Source organism: Atractosteus spatula, chromosome 2 (genome assembly GCF_055471065.1).
Source record: "Atractosteus spatula isolate fAtrSpa1 chromosome 2, fAtrSpa1.hap1, whole genome shotgun sequence".
NCBI classification, from domain to species: Eukaryota; Metazoa; Chordata; class Actinopteri; order Semionotiformes; family Lepisosteidae; genus Atractosteus; species Atractosteus spatula.
Window position 1 is genome coordinate 12,714,516 of NC_142707.1, and position 24,655 is coordinate 12,739,170.

The 24,655-nt window shown below is 47.5% G+C and overlaps 2 protein-coding genes across 3 annotated transcripts; one reads left to right on the forward strand and one right to left on the reverse strand.

The window, feature by feature from the left end:
- Nucleotides 1-151: 151 nt before the first annotated feature.
- vdac3 (voltage-dependent anion channel 3) lies at nucleotides 152-12,615 on the reverse strand. The gene is made up of 9 exons (XM_088932686.1): nucleotides 12,481-12,615; nucleotides 6,462-6,533; nucleotides 5,492-5,541; nucleotides 4,653-4,805; nucleotides 3,913-3,965; nucleotides 3,601-3,828; nucleotides 3,337-3,487; nucleotides 2,093-2,150; nucleotides 152-913 (listed from the first exon to the last, which is right to left on the reverse strand). The coding sequence occupies exons 2-9, from the start codon at nucleotides 6,526-6,528 to the stop codon at nucleotides 822-824; spliced, it is 852 nt and encodes a 283-aa protein (XP_088788812.1). The 5' UTR covers nucleotides 6,529-6,533; nucleotides 12,481-12,615; the 3' UTR covers nucleotides 152-821.
- On the forward strand, nucleotides 11,302-24,030 carry enkd1 (enkurin domain containing 1). Of its 2 annotated transcripts, none has more exons than XM_088932673.1 (8): nucleotides 11,302-11,340; nucleotides 16,997-17,088; nucleotides 17,364-17,585; nucleotides 18,459-18,631; nucleotides 18,839-18,964; nucleotides 19,809-19,978; nucleotides 20,093-20,229; nucleotides 21,713-24,030. In XM_088932673.1, the coding sequence occupies exons 2-8, from the start codon at nucleotides 17,004-17,006 to the stop codon at nucleotides 21,871-21,873; spliced, it is 1,074 nt and encodes a 357-aa protein (XP_088788799.1). In that variant the 5' UTR covers nucleotides 11,302-11,340; nucleotides 16,997-17,003; the 3' UTR covers nucleotides 21,874-24,030. The 2 variants fall into 2 exon arrangements, with proteins under 2 accessions (XP_088788799.1, XP_088788791.1); XM_088932665.1 differs by lacking the exon at nucleotides 11,302-11,340 and adding an exon at nucleotides 15,132-15,223.
- The last annotated feature ends 625 nt before the right edge of the window (nucleotides 24,031-24,655 follow it).

The window sequence follows — 24,655 nt, forward strand, 5'->3', positions numbered from 1 at the left end:
GGAAGAGAGAAGGGGTCGGGGGAGGTGAAGGGGTCAGAGTGACAGAATGGGCTTCCTGTACCACCTCCTACCCTGGAAGCGGTAGAAAGGGGACAGTATTTCTCACTTCCTCCCATTATTCAGAGAAAAACAGTCTCAACTCCAGAAGTGATTTTTTTTCTGCATTTTTATTTTTATTTTTTTAATTTTGTTACTTGAGGTTCGGAGTTCCCAACACAACACAGCCATTCCAAACGGTACGTTGCGGGTCAGAACAGCCAGGCCCGGTACTGAAGCGACACAGTGAGGTGTGTGGCGGCATGCAGAGGGACCTTCCAGGACGCAATGATGATGATGTTTTGGAGAAAGAGCGGGGCCGGAGAGCTGGCGCGGCTGTGTGAACAACAGGAGCCCTCCGCAGTGCCCAGTGCCCTCGGGTGCCACTGTGACATCGCTGTCTCTGAGCCCAGTAGGGATGTAAACACACTGCTCCGGGCTGGCCCTTACACCGTCTCTCCCTGAGAGCCGAGAGCACCGGGTGGGGTGTGTTGGGGTTGGGGGTCAGGGGGTCAGGAGACAGTGCTAATCAAATTCATTGATAATGCCAACACACAGCTGGGGAGGACACAGATTCTAAGGCCGGAGTGCCGCCAGTGAGTCGGGCCATTAAGGGCAAAGCTCTGTGTGCTGGCGCCGTGCACAGGGAGTGTGTGTGTTCAGGGTAGTGCAAGGGGGTCCTTGATTTCCAGGAGGAGGGGTGGGGGCACTGGGGAGTGTGGGGGGGGGGGTGGGTCCCAGCCTTCTCTCCATCCGTCTCCGTCTCGTCCCCTCCGTTCCCTTCTCTACGCCTCGAGCTCGAACCCCAGGCCGACCTTGTGGCCCCCAGCGTTGAAGTTCTTGCCATCGATGAGCGCGGAGAGAGTGAGCTTCACTCCTGAAGAGGAGAGGACCGCAGTACAGCGAGGGAAGGAGAGGAAGGAAGAAAAGGGGAGATTAATTCAGACGTGAAGAATGTTTTCCAACACGTGAGCACATGGGAATGCGGCAGGTTTTTCTGTTCAAGTGGCCTTCAGTGCAGAGGCTGCAGCAGTGAGCCGAGATACTTGTTATTACTACGCTGAGCAGCGGACAAAACCTACCACTCTCATTTATGCATGCGAGATTTTGGAAAAACAAACGATGGATTTTGGATATTGATTTTTGTTTTTTTGCTGTCATTTTGATGAACTGATTCCCAATGACTGAATGACCACTACACGACAGGACTCTTGCATCAGCACTAAAATGACCTTGTTAGCAAAAGTGCTGATTGGACACAGGTGATGAAGCGATCTGCCCTGTCAAATGTCCAGCCTGGTGGACATCAAGTAAGAAAAATGCAGAGAGGAACCTACACACTCTGTTTCCAGCTTATTGAGAGGACCACGCCTCTGTGTCATCGCTGTGTTGGTGGCTGGACTAAAATCTACACACTGTTATTCCCCATCTGGGCCAGCAGTTTCCACCCTGGTAAGATGTTATGGCTAAACACGGTCCAACAAATATAGGCTCTGGGTCAGGACACCCCAAGATCAACGGGGAGGTCCAAGTGTGATGACCTGAGGTTCCATCTTGACATGACAACACTGCAGCTGTTGGTGGAACAGTGGTGTTCTTGTGAGATGAGCATGTGACAGTTCTGCCCTGGATATAATCAACCTTATTGATGACTGACTTTATTCAGCTTCACAAATTTACCTGCATTACATCTGCTCAAACGTCAGGTGTACCTGGTACAAAAAGGACTGACTTTTTTTATACGTTTGGGAATTAGTTGCAATTCTTAGTTACCTTCATTGCTCAGTTCATTTTATTGTCCAAAGCAACTTATGGAGCTTACAATTTATTTTCCAGTATAACTCGGGGCTCTAGTTTCTCCAGCTGGGTTTGCTGGTTTGCTGGGGCGTTCTGGGTAAAGTGCCCAGCCCACCAGGGCTTTGTACCCACAGAAGACGACACAAGCACATGAGGATGGGAGCTGTGAAGCCCATTTACACACACACCCCTCCCCTCTGTGAAAGAGAAGAAATCACAGGGGCAGGAGAGGGAGAGATGGGTGCGGGAGAGCTGTTACCTGGCCGCAGGCTCTGTGTGTACCCCACTCCGATCAGACTGGCATTGTTCACTTTGGCCTGCAGGGAGACAGGACTCCGTCAGGACGGGCGGACAAGTGTTACCAGGTACCATCACAGTTCCTCAGTGAGAAACAAGGCTGTTGATCACTTTAGCACAGCACTACAGAATACACACTTCAGGACAAGACTGAACTATGCAGTACAATACATTGTTACAGTACAGGACTGTGCTAGGCAAAACAGTACATTAGAATACAGGAGACATTACAGTACTAGGCGGTGATATGCTGTTCATTCTTTCATGCCACATTACAGGGCAGTGCAGTGAAGTACAGTACACCCTGTTAAAGTACAGTATTAGTGTAGTGTACATTGAGTATGAGCACCTTCTAACACAGTACAGTGACTTTCTATTATTAGATAGTGCAGTATCCATGCCGTGTTACATAATACAGTGAATAGCTATAGTGTTATACTGTACACTGAGCAGAGCATTGAGTACAGTGACATTCAATGCAATGCTAAAATACAACGAGCATCAGTGTAGTGTTACGCAATACTCCATATATGAGAGCTATGTGACAGAGTACAGTGAGTATCAGTGTGGTGTTGCACTGTATGTACAGTATTAGTGTTGTGTTACACTGTACAGTGAGTACTACTGCAGTGTTGTACTGTACAGTGAGTATCAGTGCGGTATTAAGACTGTACAGTGAGTACTACTGCGGTGTTGTACTGTACAGTGAGTATCAGTGAGGTATTAGACCGTACAGTGAGTACTACTGCAGTGTTGTACTGTACAGTGAGTATCAGTGAGGTATTAGACCGTACAGTGAGTACTACTGCAGTGTTGTACTGTACAGTGAGTATCAGTGCGGTATTAGACTGTACAGTGAGTATCAGTGCGGTGTTACACTGTACAGTGAGTATCAGTGCGGTGTTGTACTGTACAGTGAGTACTAGTGCAGTGTTACACTGTACAGTGAGTATCAGTGCGGTGTTGTACTGTACAGTGAGTACTAGTGCAGTGTTACACTGTACAGTGAGTATCAGTGCGGTGTTGTACTGTACAGTGAGTACTAGTGCAGTGTTACACTGTACAGTGAGTATCAGTGCGGTGTTACACTGTACAGTGAGTATTGGTGCAGTGTCCTACAGGTCAGTTCTGTGCAGGGATCAATGCCACGTGACAGCACACTGAGTACCAGTCCCTCAGTCCACTGTCCGTCAGTACTGTACTCACAGACAGAGAGCAGTCCTTGTCCAGCTTGTATTTGGCCGCGATGCCAAAGCGCGTGTTATTGCTGCCCGCCGTCCAGGCCAGCGTCACGGCCGTCTCCAGCTCGTCGTTCACTTTCTGGTAGATGGAGCCTCCGAACTCCGTACCGTCATTCCTGAGAGTTAGAGAGAGAGAGGGGTGTAAGAGGGCGGTGACGGTTACCAGTACCACACACTTCGCTCCAATACCACCTGGACCGGACCACCCCGCTGTGGAGCCCGTACTCACACGTTGGTGTGCAGCTGGAAGTCCCCGGCGCGGTACCCCAGGGCGAAGTTGTTCTGCACCAGCTTGGACTTGGCGGTGTCGAAAGCCATCTGGTACCCGGCCAGCCAGCCCTCGTACCCGATCACCGCCGCGCCGTGGACCGTGGGCCCGGCGAAGTCGAAGTCGACGTCACAGCCCAGGTTGACGTAGTCCCGCTTGTAGGCCGTCTTCAGCTTGCCGCTCTTTTTGCTGTGACACAGAGAGATGCGGGTGACGTGCGCCGGCCGCAGGCTGTGACGAGCTCACAGGTACGCGGGACGGGACGACACTTACCCTGTGTTCGGGACAAAGGAGGTGTCAAAGGTCAACTTCAACCCCTTGGCCAGCTGCGGAGGAGACAAACACAGACACATCAGTTCTCTTTCTACAGCCCTGGACTCACGAGCACAGCCAGCTGGGGCCTCGTCCAGGAATCTGTCCTTCCGGTCGTCCGAAGAGCATGTTTCTGGGGCCTGATGCTTTCCGAATGCGTGTGAGAGTCACAGGACTTAATGTCCTGCGGCCTTCCTGCAGGAGAGCTCCTGGCTTCTACAGCTATGGGAAGGGCTGTCACTGGTCTTCCAGTGATGAATCCTCACCTGTTTGAGATGCAAATTCTGTCTCGCACTGTTTCTATTTCTCTCTCTGTGAAAGCTAAAGGACAGACTGTTCTGGTCCCTATCCAGCATTAAAGGGGAGGCCGTTCTGGCTCCACTCAGGCTGGTCTGTAAGAGTCGCCCATGTACGTGTGCCTGTGTGTCAGTGTGAAAGGGCAGTCAGTTTTGGCCACAGTATACTCTGTATGGCTGGTCTCACTCTTGAAGAGCAGCCTCTTCTTTTACAGGAGTATGGATGTAAAAGGGGGGCCACTGTTTCCCAGATACATCCTGGCCTGTGTCTGTTTTGAAGGGGAAGTCACTGTGGTCTCCCTCAGCATCTCCTGCCTTGGTGTTCGGAGATGTGTAGTCGTGTAGCGGAGTTGTGTGTGTGTGGGCATGACTCTTAAAGGAGAGGCCGCCTGCCCCTCACTCCACCTGGTCCTCCAGCATGATCTCGGTGGCGAGGGTGTTGTCCGTGTTCCACTTCTGGCTGAAGCTCAGACCCAGGTCCTTCATCTTGTACTTGGTCTCCAGATTCCCAGACGCCTTCCCTGTGTCCGTGTTGGTGGAGCCAGTGGTGGAAAATTCCTGGGCCAGAGAGAGGGATAGCAGGGCGGGAATATTTGGAAAGGAGAAGGAAAGAGTGAGAGTCAAAGAGAGGGGGAGATAAAGAGAGAGAATCTGGAGTTAAGAGAGGGCCCTCTGTCACACTTGTCTCTGTCGAGGACGAGATGTCAAGTGTGTTCACACTGGAATGAATCTCCTAGGACAGGTCAGCCTCACACAAGTGTGAACAGGGTGCGAACAGGGGCCAAAGATCACTGTGAAAGGCCCTGGCTGCGCAGTAGTGTGTCGAAGCTCTGCACTAACAGGGAGGAGAGGGCTAAGACCCACCTGCTGCCTGGACCCTGTCTGCATTAGCGAGAGGGAGGCAGGGAGAGAGGAGACGACACAGCGGCAGCGCACAGACGCTGCTCCCAGACCGAGGAGCTGGGAGAGAGCAGCTCACACACACACAAACACAGACGCAGCAGGAAGCCCACATTCACACTCTTACCATCTACAGCGCAGTCCACACAGGCAGCGGGAGGAAGAAAGGGAGAGAGAGCAAAGAGAAGGCAGAATTAGGACAGGACCCAAGCAGCCCCAGGACTGACCCCACCGCCCGCACCAGCCGACTCCTGACCTCACCAGGGTCACCTCTCCAGGCACACATCCTGTCTCCTTGTCCCGCGCGCCACATACAGGACAGACTGAGAGATACAAACACTCACCACTCCGCTCTGAGACTTGGTCTTCAGGTCCAGCTTCACCACCCCAAAGCCTGACAGACGGAGAGAGAATGGAGGGCCATTATTATTTAGTCCCTGGCACAAAAGCGTCCTTTTAAAGACAGAAAGTGGTTGAGCTGAATAATGGGAAATATGCAAATGACACTGTAATCCACTAAAGGACACAGCGATCTACCATGACTTGTAATTCTGCTTCCTGTCAATTTAATCAAGACAACAACCACACCCACTAGCTATTAAACCCTCACCTGTGTGCTACAGGGCTTCCTGGGTGATTGTCCATAGCCCTGGTCACGGTCAGTGAGAGTCAGTCCATAGCCCTGATCACGGTCAGTGAGAGTCAGTCCATAGCCCTGGTCACGGTCAGTGAGTGTCTGTCCATAGCCCTGGTCACGGTCAGTGAGAGTCAGTCCATAGCCCTGGTCACGGTCAGTGAGTGTCTGTCCATAGCCCTGGTCACGGTCAGTGAGAGTCAGTCCATAGCCCTGGTCACGGTCAGTGAGTGTCAGTCCATAGCCCTGGTCACGGTCAGTGAGAGTCAGTCCATAGCCTTGGTCACGGTCAGTGAGTGTCTGTCCATAGCCCTGGTCACGGTCAGTGAGAGTCTGTCCATAGCCCTGGTAACGGTCAATGAGTGTCTGTCCATAGCCCTAGTCATGGTCAGTGAGAGTCTGTTCATAGCCCTGGTCACGGTCAGTGAGTGTCTGTCCATAGCCCTGGTCATGGTCAGTGAGTGTCAGTCCGTAGCCCTGGTCATGGTCAGTGAGTGTCTGTCCATAGCCCTGGTCATGGTCAGTGAGAGTCAGTCCATAGCCCTGGTCACGGTCAGTGAGTGTGGGTCCATAGCCCTGGTCACGGTCAGTGAGAGTCAGTCCATAGCCCTGGTCACGGTCAGTGAGAGTCAGTCCATAGCCCTGGTCACGGTCAGTGAGTGTCAGTCTCACATGCTCACCATAGCCCTTGCTGAAGATGTCCTTGGCAGACTTTCCCAGGTCAGCGTATGCAGGAGGAACAGCCATGGTGACTGTGGGCAGAAGAGTCAGGTCAGCAGCACGTTTAGACATACCCACACACAGAACAGCACTGGGGTAACAGGGGACTGGCTGCTGAAACGTATCCATTGTCCCCCTATACTCACCCCATTCGACTGTCAATTTCTAACTCTGCACCACTATGGGACAAACCAAGACGCGAAACAAGAATCATCGTATTTGGTACTTCAATGCTTTTGCATTTTAAACCATATCACGTTAATAGATACATATGCATTCAAAGTGGTATTGTGTTTTTTCAGATTATTTCTTTATACAAATGCTTTTTTGCTTGCAATACCTGAGTGCACACACCAGGCGCACTTCCACTCAACATCATAGCCTCTGAAGTGGCTCAGTAAATCAATGTAGTCCAGCACACACACAACCCATCCCCCCTTCTCCTTCGATCACTGTCAAACCATCGTCACTATTCTCATGGTCAGCCAATCACAGCACTTCATGCACACAGCTGGCCAATCACAACAGGGGGGCGTGGTTGCCAACTGTAATGACAACCTCAACAGGCAATGGGAGAGTGGTCCTGGAACAATAGGCATTCCAATTTCCCCTGAGGATTCCAGAACTCGCACTGTTACTGCTGAGACCAGCTGGGACCAGCATCAGGACCGTGTACAATCAAATTCAAAGAGCTTTATTCGCACCACCGACAAATACCATTACCGACAAAGCAAGATTTGTTAGTGAACATTTACAAACATTCAGGGCCATGACATAATATTATTATTTAAGAATTTAACTGGTCTATTCTCTGTTCCTCAGGCTGTGACAGGAGATCACACGCTGGGCTGCAGCTCAGTTGAGTTTCCTCCCCCTCCCCCAGTAGGATTGATAGTCAGTTTGATTCTGCCATTTGGATTTGGGGATTTTAATTGTTACTTTGGAAAAAGAATGCCTGATCCCAGAGTATTTATAACAGTGCAGCACAATGAGCATCTTTTTTTTCTACAGTACATTTCCCTGCTGGCAGTGTGGGAGTTCACGTGTCTGCCTGCGTCCAGTTTCTATGGCCAGGCTGTGGTCACTGGGCCTGTCCTCTCTGGGTGTCCAGGTCTGCCTGTGTCCAGTTTCTATGGCCAGGCTGTGGTCACTGGGCCTGTCCTCTCTGGGTATCCAGGTCTGCCTGTGTCCAGTTTCTATGGCCAGGCTGTGGTCACTGAGCCTGTCCTCTCTGGGTGTCCAGGTCTGCCTGTGTCCAGTTTCTATGGCCAGGCTGTGGTCACTGGGCCTGTCCTCTCTGGGTGTCCAGGTCTGCCTGTGTCCAGTTTCTATGGCCAGGCTGTGGTCACTGAGCCTGTCCTCTCTGGGTATCCAGGTCTGCCTGTGTCCAGTTTCTATGGCCAGGCTGTGGTCACTGAGCCTGTCCTCTCTGGGTATCCAGGTCTGCCTGTGTCCAGTTTCTATGGCCAGGCTGTGGTCACTGGGCCTGTCCTCTCTGGGTGTCCAGGTCTGCCTGTGTCCAGTTTCTATGGCCAGGCTGTGGTCACTGGGCCTGTCCTCTCTGGGTATCCAGGTCTGCCTGTGTCCAGTTTCTAAGCAGGTCATTCTAAGCAGATCCCCTGTGTTTTAGGGAGCCAGCCAGGGCACCAGCTGTGTCTGAAGGTGACTTTGCTGTGGGACTCTCTCTTGGCGACAGAGTCCCCCAGGGCAGGGAGGGATCATTCAGGCTCTGATGTCGCCTGCCTCTACATTTCCAGCACAAGCACTCCCAGTCCTGCATTCAGTCACCTGCAACCCTCCAGCCAGCTGGCTCGTTTGCAGAATAGTTTGCTCTCTCGAAGCTATAATTCGCGAGAAGTGCAGGTGGGCGGTAAGTGTATATGTTCGTCATCTTGAAACTCCTACATCTGCTGAAAAAATCTAGTGCAATTGTCCATAGCATTTCTGCTGAAACTCCGCTTTCCATCAGCTCAGTTAAGGATCCAGATCCAGGTCCAGGTGGGTCTGATGGCCGGTAATGGGACAGAGCTCTTACACAGCCCAGGCCCAGCTGAGACCCAGGTCAGTCACAGTGACCCTGCAACCCTGAACCTTGTCACCTATGTTCCAGAGCACGAGTTGTCCTAGCGACGGGACACACCCACAGCCCCAGCACAATGACTAGCTGTCCTGGGACTGGCTCCTGCCCACACTCCACAGCACCCACTGGAGAAGCTCACACTGAGAAATAACAAGTGGAATTCTTTACACTCGGGTCCTGCCTGTGACAGTGATCTTGATATACCTGTCCTACTGTACTTTTACTACAGTCCCCACTGTAACAGGACTGTCCTACTGTACTTTTACTATAGTCCCTACTGTACTTTTACTACAGTCCCCACTGTAACAGCACTGTCCTACTGCACTTTTACTACAGTCCCCACTGTAACAGGACTGTCCTACTGTACTTTTACTACAGTCCCCTACTGTAACAGCACTGTCCTACTGTACTTTTACTACAGTCCCCACTGTAACAGCACTGTCCTACTGTACTTTTACTACAGTCTCCTACTGTAACAGCACTGTCTTACTGTACTTTTACTACAGTCCCTACTGTAACAGCACTGTCCTACTGTACTTTTACTACAGTCCCCTACTGTAACAGCACTGTCCTACTGTACTTTTACTACAGTCCCTACTGTAGCACCACTGTCCTACTGTACTTTTACTACAGTCCCCACTGTAACAGCACTGTCCTACTGTACTTTTACTACAATCCCTACTGTAACAGCACTGTCCTACTGCACTTTTACTACAGTCCCCTACGGTAACAGGGCTGTCCTGCAGTTCTTTCACTACAGCCCTCTGCTGTTGACTGATAACAGAGTGCAGGGATGGTAAGATTTGCTGTACAGCGCTGCAGGCTGCAGGGTCTCAGGGTCATGCAGAATCAATGGGTCTGCGACCCGGGTGAGAGATCGCAGTTTGGCCACCGGGGCTGTAAAGCAGGAGCCCATTAGAGTGGAAACGTGAGCCGTGTGAGTGGAGGGAGCCGTGTCTGTCTGCAGCTGCGCAGGCCAGTCCGACCAAAGCCAGAAATACACCGCCAGCTCCGCGAGCTCCCGGCCGGTGACACTGTGCTATAATTAAACCCCCAGAGAACCTGAGCCAGGGCCTCATGTGACCTTGGGGTTCGGGTTACATCACGCAGTCACGCCCCCCCGCCCACTTCCCTCTCCACCAGCAGCTCTGGGGCAGCCCCCTCCCTGCGCTCTAGGTCGCCACCTACAGCACGGCACCAGCCAGCGCACCTCGCTCCCCCTGCCCAGTGCCTTCAGCCACGCCAGGTTTGAGCTGCAGGAACGCACGACGTCCAGTTACAAACGACACCAAACTCTTTCTGCCCCGCAGTGTCAGTCACAGCCATGTGTTCAGGCCCGAGCCGCTTGAGAAACTGTCCGCTTCCTGATTACTAACAGAAGGGCCGAACTGACTGCAAGTTCAGAGCCAGGTTTCAGAGAGGCAGGACATTGCATATCCATACGGTAAGTACAAGAGCAGTAGAAAAACCCAACTACAAGCTTAAAAACACATGTAGAGAGAAGAAACAGTGATATACTCCATATATATGAAAAAACTAGAGAGAAGAGCTGTTGTATACTCCATATATATGAAAAAACTAGAGAGAAGAGCTGTTGTATACTCCATATATATGAATAAACTAGAGAGAAGAGCTGTTGTATACTCCATATATATGAAAAAACTAGAGAGAAGAGCTGTTGTATACTCTATATATATGAAAAAACTAGAGAGAAGAGCTGTTGTATACTCTATATATATGAAAAAACTAGAGAGAAGAGATGTTGTATACTCCTTATATATAATAAACTAGAGAGAAGACCTGTTGTATACTCATATTATTAATAAACTAGAGAGAAGACCTGTTGTATACTCCTTATATATAATAAACTAGAGAGAAGAGCTGTTGTACAGTATACTCCTTATATATGAATAAACTAGAGAGAAGACCTGTTGTATACTCCATATATATGAATAAACTAGAGAGAAGAGCTGTTGTATACTCCATATATATGAATATACTACAGACAGAAGAGCTCTACTCCTTATATATTGATATACAGTAGAGAGAGGAACTATACTCCTCATACATTAATATACAGTAAAGGGAAGAGCTACACCTTATATATATAAATATACAACAAACAGAAGAGCTATACTACTTATATATTGATATACAACGGAGAGAAGTGCTATAGTGACTAGAGCTGATATAGTTAGAGAGAAGATGTACACCTTATACTGTATATTGATATACTATGCAGGAGAAGTGATTTACATCTTATTTACTGATACATCATGGAGCTAAGAAAAGAGATGTACACCTACTGTATTAATAGGGGGAAAATATATATAATCACGTCTATTAATATCGATTAAAAAACAGAGACATACAGTACAACTTATTTACACACCGTACTGTATTTAGAAAAGTCAGAGAGAATAGGAGCTGGGACCCTGTTTAGAGGGACTGTACTGTGACATCTGTCTTGACGACCCTCTCAGAATTATCAGTTAAGTGTCAGCTGTTGTATGCCGTTACCCCAAGCGTCCTGTATTCGCGAAACTTCATAGACACGCCCCACTGGCGGGGGTTACGCCTTACTGTGTACAATAGGTAGGACACAAGGTGCACCCTAACCGCACCTTCCCTCTCTCTGTGCGAGCAGGTGTGCAGTGTTAAACGACCTGAACATGAACCGTGTCCCGTACTTCCACACCCGGGGAATCGTACTAGACGAGAAGACGGATCGGGCGTCGTCCACGCGCGAGCACTGTTCCGTGGGTACAAGCGCGTGTGGAAGCTTCCATTGTGTGTTTCGATGAACCGTAACACGAAACGTTTTCTTTTCCTTTTTCTGAAAACGTACACAAGAAACCCCGATCAGTAAAACGAAATCGCGCTGTCACGGAGTTGCGCCGATGTGGACTCAAGGATCGCTGGCAGTGTCCAGCGGCGAGACGTACGGTAGCACTGCTCTGTGGAAACGTGCGAGCATTCATGCTGTACTGTAGGTGTTAGCTCAGTCCCAGCTATACAGGGTCGTGTCTGCTTCACATTGCTGAAACCCTTCATGTTTCACTTTCCCTTCCCAGCACAAAAAAAACACAGCGTTATAGGCATTTATATTTCAAAGTGTTCCCCCAGGATAAGAGAGAATTAAGGCTTTAACCCCGTATCATTAAATATGTCATTTGTCATATACCCACTTAAATACATGCTGTACGTATTTGTTCAACACCGAATTATATCTGAATTTTAATTAGCAGGCAACAAGTGCCCCTAGATGCATGCTAGGCTCATATCGAACTACCGCGTATTATTCGTTTTAGATTAACTGTGTGGTTAATCAATAGCAGCAGCAGCTTATTAAACACGTGTAATAATATATCAGTATTATTCATTAATGAAACAACCACTAAGGAATAGAAGCTTCCCCAACCGATTGATATGTAGCAAAGCTACAGCAATGTCTTGTATAATTGTAGCTATAATGATATCACGAATCGGATCACCTACAGCTTCTGTGACCCCCAACGCACTGCTGTCATTCAGTTACCAACCCTCCTCCCTACAAGAAGCGTAATGATAAAATTCAAGACTTGTTTTTTTTTAAAAAAACAAAGAGAAAGAACACACATTTCTCCTGCACTGAGGTTAATAAAGGGCAGCTGTAACGCGTCAGGACAGACCCATAAACTTCCACGGCAGATTTTGAAAGTGAAATCCGACGCACCACGCAACCAGCACGTAGGCCGGCGAGACTCGGTCAGACGAGCACAAAGGCCCCGGCGGCCAAGCCCCGTCCTCCTCGGGGCTCGCACCCCGGCCGGCGCTCACCGGCCCCGTGTCCCACTCTCCCCCACCCTGTTGCCGGCGCTGCGGCCCAGGGCCAGGTCCAAGGCCGGCCGGTGTCTTACCGTTATTCAGTTGCGGGGTGTGAGGCGCGGCGCGCAGCGGATCTATCACTGTGTGAGAGAGGAGGGCACTGTGAAGGAGAAACCCAGCCACAGAAACGGAGACTGAGCAGGCGCGACACACGCCGGCTCTCTCTCTCTCCCTCACACACACACACTTCGAGCTCAGAGGAGACCAGGAAAGAGAGGGTAAGGGACGCCGGGAAAACAGGGAGCAGCGTAGCAGACAAGGCGTCTGACAAACGAGGCCAGTATGCTGACAGACACACCTGCAAATACATACTCAGGCAGGCAAAACGTCTTAAGAGTTTGAGGGCAGAATCCCTTCAGAAATTTAATCCGTAGGTGGGATTCATGCAGGAATCCATAATGATTTGGGCTTCAGTGAGCGGCTTGTCTGCATAAACTTCAGCTTGTCTTCCCCAGATAAACTCGTGATATCAATTCAATTCAAGGTGCTTTGTTAGCATGACCGATGGGTACACTCAGTGTTGCCAAAGCAAATAAAATAATAAAATTAACATGGAACAAAAAACAAAATAAAAGTAAAATAAAATCTACAGACATTTACAACAAAGACATATTATAAAATATTGACATATACTGTAGGCGGATGGAGCATTATTGGGAGACAGACTCACTGTTCCTCAGGCTGTGACAGGAGATCACATACTGGGCTGCCAGTTCAACTGAGTTCCCTCCTCCCTCTCCCAGTAGGATTGGGACCCGTTGTGATTCTGGCAGGTGTGGGAACTCTGGGATTAGATTTCTGAATTTCGGGAAGAATGTTTCTCTAATCCCAGAGTATCTGTCACAGTGCAGTAGGAAGTGCACCTCTGTCTCTATTTCTCCCCGCTGGCAGTGGGAGCACAGCCTGTCCTCTCTGGGCAGCCAGGTCTGCCTGTGTCGCCCAGTTTCTATAGCTAGGCTGTGGTCACTGAGCCTGTACTTCGTCAGGGTCTGTTTCTGTTTGTTGTTTCTTATCTTGGTCAAATATTCGGCTAGTGTGTATTGTCTGTTTAGGGTTCTGTAGCATTCCAGTTTACGTTGTGTTTGTGTGTGTGTGAGATATTGCTGTTTGATCTGTGCTGTGATGTGGTTGAGTCTGGGTTGTGGTGCTTTAGCAGTGCTGTCCTGAGGCTGGTTAGTGTCGGTGTTGCTCAGGTCAGTGAGCCTCAGGACCAGCTGGCTCAGGGGGCTCTGTTTTGGGCTCAGCTCTTGGCTCAGCAGGGCTTTGTGGTGGTAGGAATTTTGGTCGCTGTTTTTTAGGTGTAGCCAATACTTTAATACTCTTTTAATATCCCTCTCTCTCTGCCTGCCCGCCTGAAGCCGCCATCAGCCCCACTACGCGGCTGATCGGGGTAATTACTTCCTCCCATCAGATTGAGGGAGACATTTAGGGAGAGCAGTCTGTTGAAACCCATAGCACGATTTAACCAGCGCACTGGGGGGTAGCACCCATCATCTTTAATGAGCAAGCAGCCAGGACTTATTTCATGTTATACTCATGTGAAGGACAGCACAACCAACGGGTACACAGTGTCTTCTGACACTATTACTGAGACACAGGGATCCATGCACAGTGGAACTGTGCAAAGCCCTGTGAAAGTGCAGTGGAACTACCGCAGAAAAAATAGGTTTCAATGACGATCTGTATAAAGTAGTCAGACTGCTGCAGAATAAAACAGGTTACAAAGGGGATCTCTATCAAAGTACAGTCGAACTACTGCAGAAAAACTAGGTTACAGCGAGGGGCTACGGCACAGTACTGATAATGTTACGCTAAACGTTGCACTAACATCAAAACAATTCCCATCCACTTTGCGTCTGGGCAGGGGCAACATTGACAGTGACCTGTTTTTGGACTGAACAGCAACTGCTACATCTGTTTATTTTTCCGTTTACAACCGTTTTTGTGCAATATATGCCAGGGACTTGTGCAATAAATTTATATTTACAGTATATTTATATTGTGCAATACAACTTTTGTGTCTTGTACTGTATGTTCTGGACTGTGAGTAACTCTTCTTTGTGCACTTCTCACTGTATTGTATGTATTGTATCATTCGTTACACTGTTGCTGTGTTGACTGTGTTAAGCTGCTGTTGCACTGCGATGTCCCTCACGGGATCAATAAAGTATCTATCTAAAACGCGTTATAATAAGGGTTAGTGTCAAAGGTACCGGAAAGTTGTGAAGTTGTGAAACGAGGCTAAAGTAAGAGTGTAGCGGAGTAAGAGCCTCGTGTTACAAGGTGAGGTTGATTTCAGGATCCAATACGAGGTTAGAGTAACATTTACAGCTGAATATGCAGTATAGCGACGGAGAGCTTCATAACGAGTAGACCCACCCACGATGAAATACAGCACTACGATAGTCACACTAAGAGCCTATAATACATGCATAGCTTTATTGTTATTCACGTATTTTCACAATTTATTTCCTAACATTTTTAAAATGGTCATTTTCGAAGCTCTTTCCGTAGACACGGCACTTAGATGTCTTGTAAGAGATCTGCAGATTGAACATTGAAGGCGCACACAGAACCGGTTGGACTGCAGCGCCTCAAGCTCCGTCTCAAGGATATGCCAAGCACGCCTACAATGGCGTGACGTATCACGTCACCAAATGTCGTGCTGTTGCCATGGTGAGGCTTGCTCCGCTTGGGAGATGAAGCGGGGTGATGTCATCAAATTGCGTTGCAGAAGAAGACGGTTTTTCTGTTGAGTTTAAGGATAAAGAAACGGTAATGCATTCAAGCTTATTTTGATTTAAATAATTAACGAAAAAGCGCCTTTTGGCTAAAAAGCGTTTACAAACAAATAGGGAGCGATTCCTCTTTTGTATTGATTCTGATTCCTGTTGTTTTGCTAATTTTATGTCGCCAAAAAGTTAACATGTTCTGGCCGCTAAGAAGGCAAGTTCGGTACAATGTCACGCGTTTTCTGAGAGGCGTGTATTTTAAAACGTTATAGATGAATGACCACTGATATGATGGCTGATAACCTTTATGTGCAGTGACAGAGCCTCGCATCATTTTCAAATTTCATTCGTCGATGTCTGTGTCTTGTCCACAGTCAACCGGCTCTCCTGTCCGGTTGCTCGCTGGTCATCTGCAAATGATACCGTGCCGGTTGCAGTGTGTCTCGGTCGTTTCACTTTCGTGCACAAGAAACGTAAAAAAATATCGTCTGTGGGGGTGTGCGGAACAGGACTGATGTCAATTTCACCTTTTAAATCCCACATCTCTTTTCAAAGCAATTGCAATTCTTACTGATCACAAATATCACGTATCGTATCGTATAGTATCGTATATCCATTCTGGAGTCAGTATTGTACTGTTACTGTTCTGAGGCCACCTGGGTGAGTTTATACTGTAGTTGTTCGTGCCTAAGACAGAAGAGAGTTATAAACTGCGAGTCTCGCATACAGGTATAAACTGAATTATACGACTGTTCCTATTATAACTATTACTGCTATTAAAATGGTTATTTATCATTAGTAAGGATGGTAACATCCATTTAAAAACAATTACTGTCAAAATTAAAGTATAACGTTAGAATACGCCAGAGGTATAAAACATAAAGTTTACAAACTACAGGAGGTCACCCCAGACTCTCTCCCTATCTGTGTGTCTCATGGAGAGCAAGCTGGGGTATGCAAAAAGATCATTTCTAATGCAAGAAATTGTAGAGGGTTAATAAAGTGATGTTATTATTATTATTAGGCACATGTGGCCTGTTTGGTAGTGAGTGACGGATTGATCCAAGGATCTCATCCAGCTGTTTCTTGAAAGAAGGTATCGGTTTCAACCACATGGCTGGGCAGCTTGTTCCACTCTCCCACCACCCTTTGCGTAAAGTGTGTCCTGTCCTCAGCTTGAAATCCAAAATACTACTTTATAAGCCTTTTTTAGGCTTCAGTAATCAAGCCATAAAAATGAAACGTATCCAGAACAGTCTCTACAATGTTCTCTGCGTCTTTAGATTTTTTTAGCCAGTATGATTTGACACCAGATTTAGTCTGATTTAGTACAGCATGCCTGATGTGTTATCTTGTTTATGTTACTTGAATATTTTCTTTTTATAGCTGTGCACTATATGTGCACTGGCACTTCAGCGTGGGAGTATGGCTGAGCCAGTCGAAGCATGGCCATGTGTGCCCGAGGATATGTGTGTGTCGGATTGTCAGTGTGTGGGGTCTCTCCACTGTACAGGGCAGCAGCCAGGGTTTGTGGCATTCCCCACTTAATTCAATTAGTGCATTTATCTTCAAAGGTTAGCGATTCACAGTATTATGTGGAAATCAGGCATGGTGTAAAATAATAACACATTACTTTCAGGGCTCAGAAGGACTCGTGTTTTGTCGGTATGATAGCAAAAAGGAGGATTGCAGGCCCAAGTCTCGGACAGATCTCCTGGCACTGCTTGTGCCCTAAGCTCGGGATTGATGGAGGAATTGTAGCTGGGGATTTCAGGCCATGCCCTGATAGTGGAATTTCTCTGGCTTTCCCGAGCAGTGGGACGATGTGTGAAGGCCCGTCACGGATCTCTGGACCGATTCCTCCCGACCCCACTCTCTTCCCTGAGTTTTACAGACGTCCGGCCTCCGGTAAGACACTATGTAGTCCAGTCTTGGGGACTTGAGTGACCGTCCACTCCCATCGGATTCGTCTGAGTCTGTGTGCTTCCCTAGTTCATGTGCGGCCATCCCATAATTCATCAGTCATTAAACATCTTCCTGTGCCTCCATCCTCCTCCTCTTCCTCAACCTCTTTTTCTTGGCTTAGCTCACTCACATTGGCATATGCAGTAATTGGTTATTACACCTGTAATTATGCGAACTGTGGTTATAATCTCTCTGTTTCTCTTGCTCTCTCTTGACAGCACGAGGCAGGCTAGAGGGGAACGACCTGAAGTTGACCTTTCTGTCCGGCCCTCTAGCCCCTGACCCTTCGCTGCACCCTGGCTGCTACAGCGCACGCCCCCCTCCTCCCCCCCGAGTGCGCCCCAATGCCACGCACATCCTCGAGAGGGGTCAGCGAGGGGTCGTTGGAAATCTGCTGCAGCTGGAAGGGGTCTCTCTGCACTCAGATCCCCCAAAACACAGTAAATAAACTCCCTCCCTCTGATATCCTGTTTATCAGATCAGACACACTTGTAAAGTGTTGGAAGGTCCGATTCGTGTGAATGGTCAGCGTGAGGCTTGAGGAGCAGGAGAAGTATTCCCATCACGATACCTAACCCCCTAACCAGAACAATCCCCAGATCTCACTTCCTCTTGGAGATACAGGTTAACTGATGTGCCGGCCCTACAAATCTTAATCATCATCGCAAATAAAAATGATCTTGCTGGAAGAACGGGATGTGATTGGGCTGGAAATATTTCCTGACTTTGAGGAATATGTGCTGAAGGCTGTCCTTGCTTTTCAGAATGGGATGCCGTATAATCGGGTGGGGTTTTCCAATATTTTGGTTATTGAGTATATATATTGTAATAGAAGGAGTTATGGAAACAAGTAAGCGTCTAATGCAAATTGTGCAGTACGAGTTAATAGCAGGTGCCACAGTAGCGCAGTGGTTCTTCCAGGGTTCATGTGGGCTTCCTCTGGGTGCTCTGGTTTCCTCCCACAGTTCCAAGACATGCTGGCGAGTTGATTGCCTGAACCTGGTGTGAGTGTGTGCATGTCTGTGTATGTGTGCCCTGCGATGGACTGGCGTCCTGCCCAGGGTGTATCTTGCTTCCACAGAAAATGGAAGAATGGATGGATGAGTCAATAGCAGAGTCTGTGTGAAAACGAATTATCTGGTACAGTTTTATATTGAAATTGTGCTGTCTTAATCATTTCTGTTTCCCGAAGGATCAAAACAGTTGGATAGTCAGCGTCGCACTGCAATGAGTGTTTCACGCCGGGTATAGGAGTGCTTCGTTCTTTCAGTCCTAAATCCTGAGCCCCCGTGTGTATTCTGTGGTGTCCTCAGAGAAGGAGCCGCGGGATCACGGCAAGGAGAACGTGCGGCGGCTGCGCGAGATCCAGCGCCGCTGCCGGGAGCGAGAGGCCGAGAAGGAAGGCGCCCGGCCTGTGCCCGTCAAGGCGCTGTGGAGGTCCCCAAAATACGAGGCAGTGCCGTCCAAGGTCATGACCCAGCTGCAGGTGAGGCTGGTGGTGCCGAACAGCACTGTCGGTTAACAGAAGCTTGGGGAGAGAAATTCCCTGCTCCAGGGACTCCTCAGCTCAATACGGCAGCGCTCTGCACGGGCCACTTAACAGGGCGAGGATTCTTCTGTCACTCTCTGCGAAGTGGACACATTTGGTGATGTTACTGATCCTACAGCAACCCCTCATCCCTGTCTTTCCCAGGAGACGACGCCCCCCAAGAAGTCGGAGTGCCAGAACTTCCTGAAGGCTCACTCGCGCTGTGGAAGTGCAGGAGCCCCACGGCGCAGCCCCTCCCCTGGGCCCCCCACCCTTGACGCGGGCGCTGAGGTTAGGGAGGGCGAGGCAGGGCCTGGAGAACAGAGAGGAGGGCCGTAGAGTGTCTTCTTTTTCAGTGTATCTATCCCTTTGTGTGCAGGGGTCTGCTTCACAGTCGGATCCACTCCTGGTTTTACGAGCTGCAGGCTCTTGGACAAACTGAAGCAGAAAAGCAAACGTGCATTTCGTATATGATTTTACTTATGTCGAATTTCAGTTATTATCAGCTGCATATTCTGCACTTCTGATGAGAGAGGAATGTGCTCACTCACTGGTCTCGGCCTCTTGGTGCACCGTGAGCTTCATAGTGTTTTTCCTGGAGGGGTGATTGCAGGGGCACTAAATTTCTCACTGCCAGCCCCCAGGTTTCTGGCAGGACCCAGAGATCACCGATTCTTTGCAAGCTGCGGTTACCAGCCAAATGCCAGCAGCACCTAGCCATCTGTGAGTTCCGGTCTCACTTGGCTTATGACAGACTAGGCTGGAGAAGACTGCGAGATGAGGCTCAGCTGTGCCTCGAGCAGGTGCTTGTAATGGTTGAGCCACTCAGGGGCCCATAGATTAAGAACATTTTAACCCCAGGCTTCTGCCTATTCAAATAGAGACAAAGAATGTAAATCAATTTCCAGCACCTAGCATGGGGTATGTGTACAAAACAGCTAGCAGAACAGGCAGTGGATCAAACCTTCTGATCTGGCTGGTACACCCCTGTAGTGTTTTTAGATGTAGGTGGTATTGTTAATGAATGTATTTATTATATTATGTGTATTATATGCCTTTAGGAACGTATGGCCTGGTTGTTCAGTACTTCAGATTAGTTTGAGCTGCTTTCCTGCTTGTCTGTGTGTGTGTTCAGATGCAGGTGCGCGGCAGGACGGTGGACTTTGTGAGGCACAACGCGCGTGCGGCGACCCAGGCCTCCCTGCGGCGCTCCCGCTCCCTGCAGGCGCTGAACCAAACCCTGGAGCAGCAGAGGAAAGAGAGGGAGGAGTACGACAGCCACCAGCGAGGACACGTCCCGCAGTAGTGAGTCACTGGACCCCTCCGTCTCCGAGACGCCCGACCTGCGAGTACTGTTCCTGTAAAGCAGCCACCCCCACACCTTCTCCCATTCCTTCTCAGCTTCTCTCTCCTCTTCAGTCTGCAGGAGCGGAAGGAGAAGTGGCGCCGGGAGGCCGAGGAGAGGCGGAGGAATGCGCCTGACCCCTCGGTTCCCCTGGGACACACACAGCTGCCAGAGAAAGAGAGGCAGGAAACCCTGGATTCCCTCAAACAGAGTATGATCCCTCCCAAACCTCACTACTGTACACTAGGGCTCCCTCAGAGAGAGACAACCCCTCTCACCTCACTGTACTGTACACTAGGACTCCCTCAGAGAGAGACAACCCCTCTGACTTTACTGTACTGAACACTAGGACTCCCTCAGAGTGAGACAACCCCTCTCACCTCACTGTACTGTACACTAGGACTCCCTCAGAGTGAGACAACCCCTCTCACCTTACTGTACTGAACACTAGGACTCCCTCAGAGAGAGACAACCCCTCTCACCTCACTGTACTGTACACTAGGACTCCCTCAGAGAGAGACAACCCCTCTGACTTTACTGTACTGAACACTAGGACTCCCTCAGAGTGAGACAACCCCTCTCACCTCACTGTACTGTACACTAGGACTCCCTCAGAGTGAGACAACCCCTCTCACCTTACTGTACTGAACACTAGGACTCCCTCAGAGAGACACAACCCCTCTCACTTTACTGTACTGAACACTAGGACTCCCTCAGAGAGAGACAACCCCTCTCACCTCACTGTACTGTACACTAGGACTCCCTCAGAGTGAGACAACCCCTCTCACCTTACTGTACTGAACACTAGGACTCCCTCAGAGAGAGACAACCCCTCTCACTTTACTGTACTGAACACTAGGACTCCCTCAGAGAGAGACAACCCCTCTCACCTCACTGTACTGTACACTAGGACTCTCTCAGAGTGAGACAACCCCTCTCACCTTACTGTACTGAACACTAGGACTCCCTCAGAGAGACACAACCCCTCTCACTTTACTGTACTGAACACTAGGACTCCCTCAGAGAGAGACAACCCCTCTCACCTCACTGTACTGTACACTAGGACTCCCTCAGAGTGAGACAACCCCTCTCACCTTACTGTACTGAACACTAGGACTCCCTCAGAGAGAGACAACCCCTCTCACTTTACTGTACTGAACACTAGGACTCCCTCAGAGAGAGACAACCCCTCTCACCTCACTGTACTGTACACTAGGACTCCCTCAGAGTGAGACAACCCCTCTCACCTTACTGTACTGAACACTAGGACTCCCTCAGAGAGAGACAACCCCTCTCACTTTACTGTACTGTACACTAGGGCTCCCTCAATGAGAACTGAATTAATCTAGCAGACTAGATTCATCTGACAGACTGGAGAGTCACTTACTCCACATATATTTAGCTATTAGACGCGATGCTTGGATCAATAAGCTACTATCACACTTACAGTATAAATGGCACTCTGTCTTATGGTTTTGCAGTAGTTACCACTGTCAGAGTGAACTGTAACGATGATGTACGTTTTCTCTCTTGTCCTCTCCTTCCCACCTGTCCCTTTTCTGTTGCTCTTTAAATGTTCTCTTCTACGTTCTCTCTCCTCCCTTCACTCTCTCCCTCCGTAAACGTGTGCTTCATTCTCCCACTCTGGCTCTGTTCACTTCCTTCCTGCTCTCTTGCCCATCTGCCTTCTGCAGCTCAGCGCTCTCTTGTGAAGGAGCTGCTGTCTCTCCCGGTGCGTGCCGACACCCTCAGTGTGCAGACACGGCGCACCGAGCTCGACAGGAAGCTGTCCGAGGTGGAGGAAGCCATCAAAATCTTCTCTCGGCCCAAAGTCTACATCCGGGTTGACTCCTAATCCTGGGAGGGCAGGAGAGACCAGGAGACCCCGATGTCGGTATACTCAGGATAAAGCTGGGCAGGCAGCTCTACTGGGTCTTTGTGCCCAGGGGGCACCACAAAACATGAAAGAGCAGGACATTCACTGGGTGAATAATATATTTGCAAGTCACATCTGTGTAAATTAACTATCAGCAGAAATTGGTTTAAAAGTGTGGATTTGATTAAGAAATGCTAGCAAACAGGTGGCGATGAGAACCCCAGAATTCCTCTCGAAAAGCCTAGTGAAATTGGCGAGACTCTTCCTTCACCCAGCAACACCCCTGTTATCAAGGCAGTGTGTGTAATGGAAATGTCCTCAAGAGCAGGAAGGATATACGGTTAAGCTTTCCTACCTGTTACTACAGCAGTTTAAGCAGCACATATTTAAAACCCTATATGATGTTCTGGATATGGATAATATACAGATAACACTAGTCATATTTAGCACCCTGAAAGATTTCTTGCTGTAAAGAGTGAGGTCAGTCTCACTTTATTTTCTAAATATTTTTTACTTTTACTCCCGGTATGGCCTTTGACCCCTTTGCAAATGTAAGTGTCTCTGTGGATGTGTAGTTTTTATTTTGAAATCATTTCCAAATATACACGACATTAAACATTATTCACAGTTCGGATGTGATGCCCACTTTCCATGTGCTCATCTTTTTTACAAAACAAGTAGTCACGTGTTATCCTGTACAGTATATATCCATTTTATTAGCAAAGTATTACTGGAAGTATTTTTAAGTGCATTATTGTATAAAAACCATATACAGTAAATACTGTACATGAACCCACACAGTTGAAATGCTATTAAAAGGCTGTTGTATGTTTCCATTAACATGTTGTCAGTGGAGCCCTGCTGTTCACAGGCTTTTCAAGGTGTTTGGTGGAATAAGAATTCATTTTCAGCACTGGAAACAAAGCGTGTGATTCTGTGTGATACTGTTTGCGTGGGAATGATCTTACGTTCACCCTGTTGTCATCTTACTGTGTTCAATGTGTGTGGTGAAAAGGGAGGCTTCTCTTGTCATAGCTTAATACAGTTTACAACAACCTGCATTCTTCTGTCACTGTAAATATGAGATTTTCTTTAACGTTCTAAAGATTATAATCTTTCAAGTACTTGTGTACAAGATTTATATTTATATATTGGGGTAAGTATTTGTAGTCTTGTAAGTACGTTGCATCAAATTAACGTCTGTTAATAAAATTATACATGTTTGATTTGCGGGAAATCTTGATTTCTCAAACACTCCAATATGTCAGTTCTGTCTGTGCTTAAGCATAGTTGGTTATGTCTTACAGAAGCTTCATTCACTTTCAATTCATGGTCTTTAATCTGCTTTTCTTGCTCAGTATTTACTCGTTTAAGAACTTTTACTTTGTTCTTTATGTCCTCAATCTTTTTATACACAAAATCCATGGACTTTTTAAGACCTTCAATTCCAACTGTATTAAATCTAGTCATTTCCTTCAGCTCCGCCATGCTCTTTGCCATCATATTTAAGATGTTGTCAACTAGCGGACGATACTACTATTTTTCTTAACAATTGTAAAGAGGTCTCTAAAGCAATTGAGGTTTTAAATGTGTTCTCATCAGTCTCAGGATTGTCTTTGAATATTGACAAATGTGAACTGTTTTCTCTTCTAAGGCTTCTAATTTAGATGCAACAGTTAATATACCTGTAAAGAAAGTGTTTAATTATCTGGGTATTATAATCTGTAAAGACCAAGATGAAAGATGTAAATTGAACTTTGTACTGTATACACTTCGCTTTCACTGAAACAAATAAGTTTGACAAACGTATATAACTTTATGTGGAAGAATATACCTCACCTAAAAATCAAGGTGGCATGAATGTTATAGACTTTTATACGTCAAATATAACATTTAAAATTGGATTAGGAATTATATTAATAATAAATATAATATTTGGAATCTTTTTCAAAACATAATTTTTCAGAATGTTGGTAATCTTGACTTTTTGTTAAAATGTAACTTTGATATAAAAATCCCAGTTAAGTTATCTAATTTTCATAAACGGGTATTATTATCTCGGACTTTATTATACAAACATAATTTTTCACTGCATACATATTATAATTGGAATAATAAAGACATTAAGCATAAAAATGAAAGGTTTTTTTTTACAGATCTGGTATAACAACAATCTTTATTTAGTGGCTCAACTGTTGAACGAAGATGGTAGATTGTTTACATATCCTGAATTCCTGGAAAGATTTCAGTTTCCTGTTACCCCTAAGGAATATGCAATAGTTTTTGATGCTATTCCAGAAGTTGTAGTGAAGGTGTTAAAAGCAATTCAAAACTCTGTTAGGATTGACTTCCTTTCTGGTTTTACAACTGGTTTATTCTCGGATGGGGTGGAAGTAAAGGATAGGAAATGTAACAATAACCATTAAGGAATCTTTGTAAACCCCAATGTTTGAAAATATAAAATGGAAATCAATTTGGACAACTCCCGATAGATATTGTATTACAAATAAAGTTAAAGAGATATTGTTTAAAATTGTTCACAAGTTTTATCCAGTTAAATTAGTCGTCTCTAATTTTGAGCATGAGCGGGATGGTTTGTGTGTGTTTTCGTCGGGCTGAAGGGGAGTCTTTGGTGCATTTATTTGTTAGGTGTATGTTTATGAAGTTGTTTCTAATGGATTTGCAGAGTTTTGTTTGCGGGCATTTAAAAGGTGTTTTTCAGATTTAAGGATTTTGATATTGTGTTGTACTGTGTAAGACG

Coding starts and splice junctions, on each gene's coding strand:
- vdac3 (XM_088932686.1), bottom strand. CDS start 6,528: ATGGCTGTTCCTCCTGCATACGCTGACCTGGGAAAGTCTGCCAAGGAC. Junction 3,966..4,652: donor AGATCATGCTGGAGGACCAG/GTGGAGTGAGGG, acceptor TCTCCTCCGCAG/CTGGCCAAGGGGTTGAAGTT. Junction 914..2,092: donor CACACAGAGCCTGCGGCCAG/GTAACAGCTCTC, acceptor TCTCCTCTTCAG/GAGTGAAGCTCACTCTCTCC.
- enkd1 (XM_088932673.1), top strand. CDS start 17,004: ATGTGTGAAGGCCCGTCACGGATCTCTGGACCGATTCCTCCCGACCCC. Junction 18,632..18,838: donor AGGTCATGACCCAGCTGCAG/GTGAGGCTGGTG, acceptor TGTCTTTCCCAG/GAGACGACGCCCCCCAAGAA. Junction 18,965..19,808: donor CCCTTGACGCGGGCGCTGAG/GTTAGGGAGGGC, acceptor GTGTGTGTTCAG/ATGCAGGTGCGCGGCAGGAC.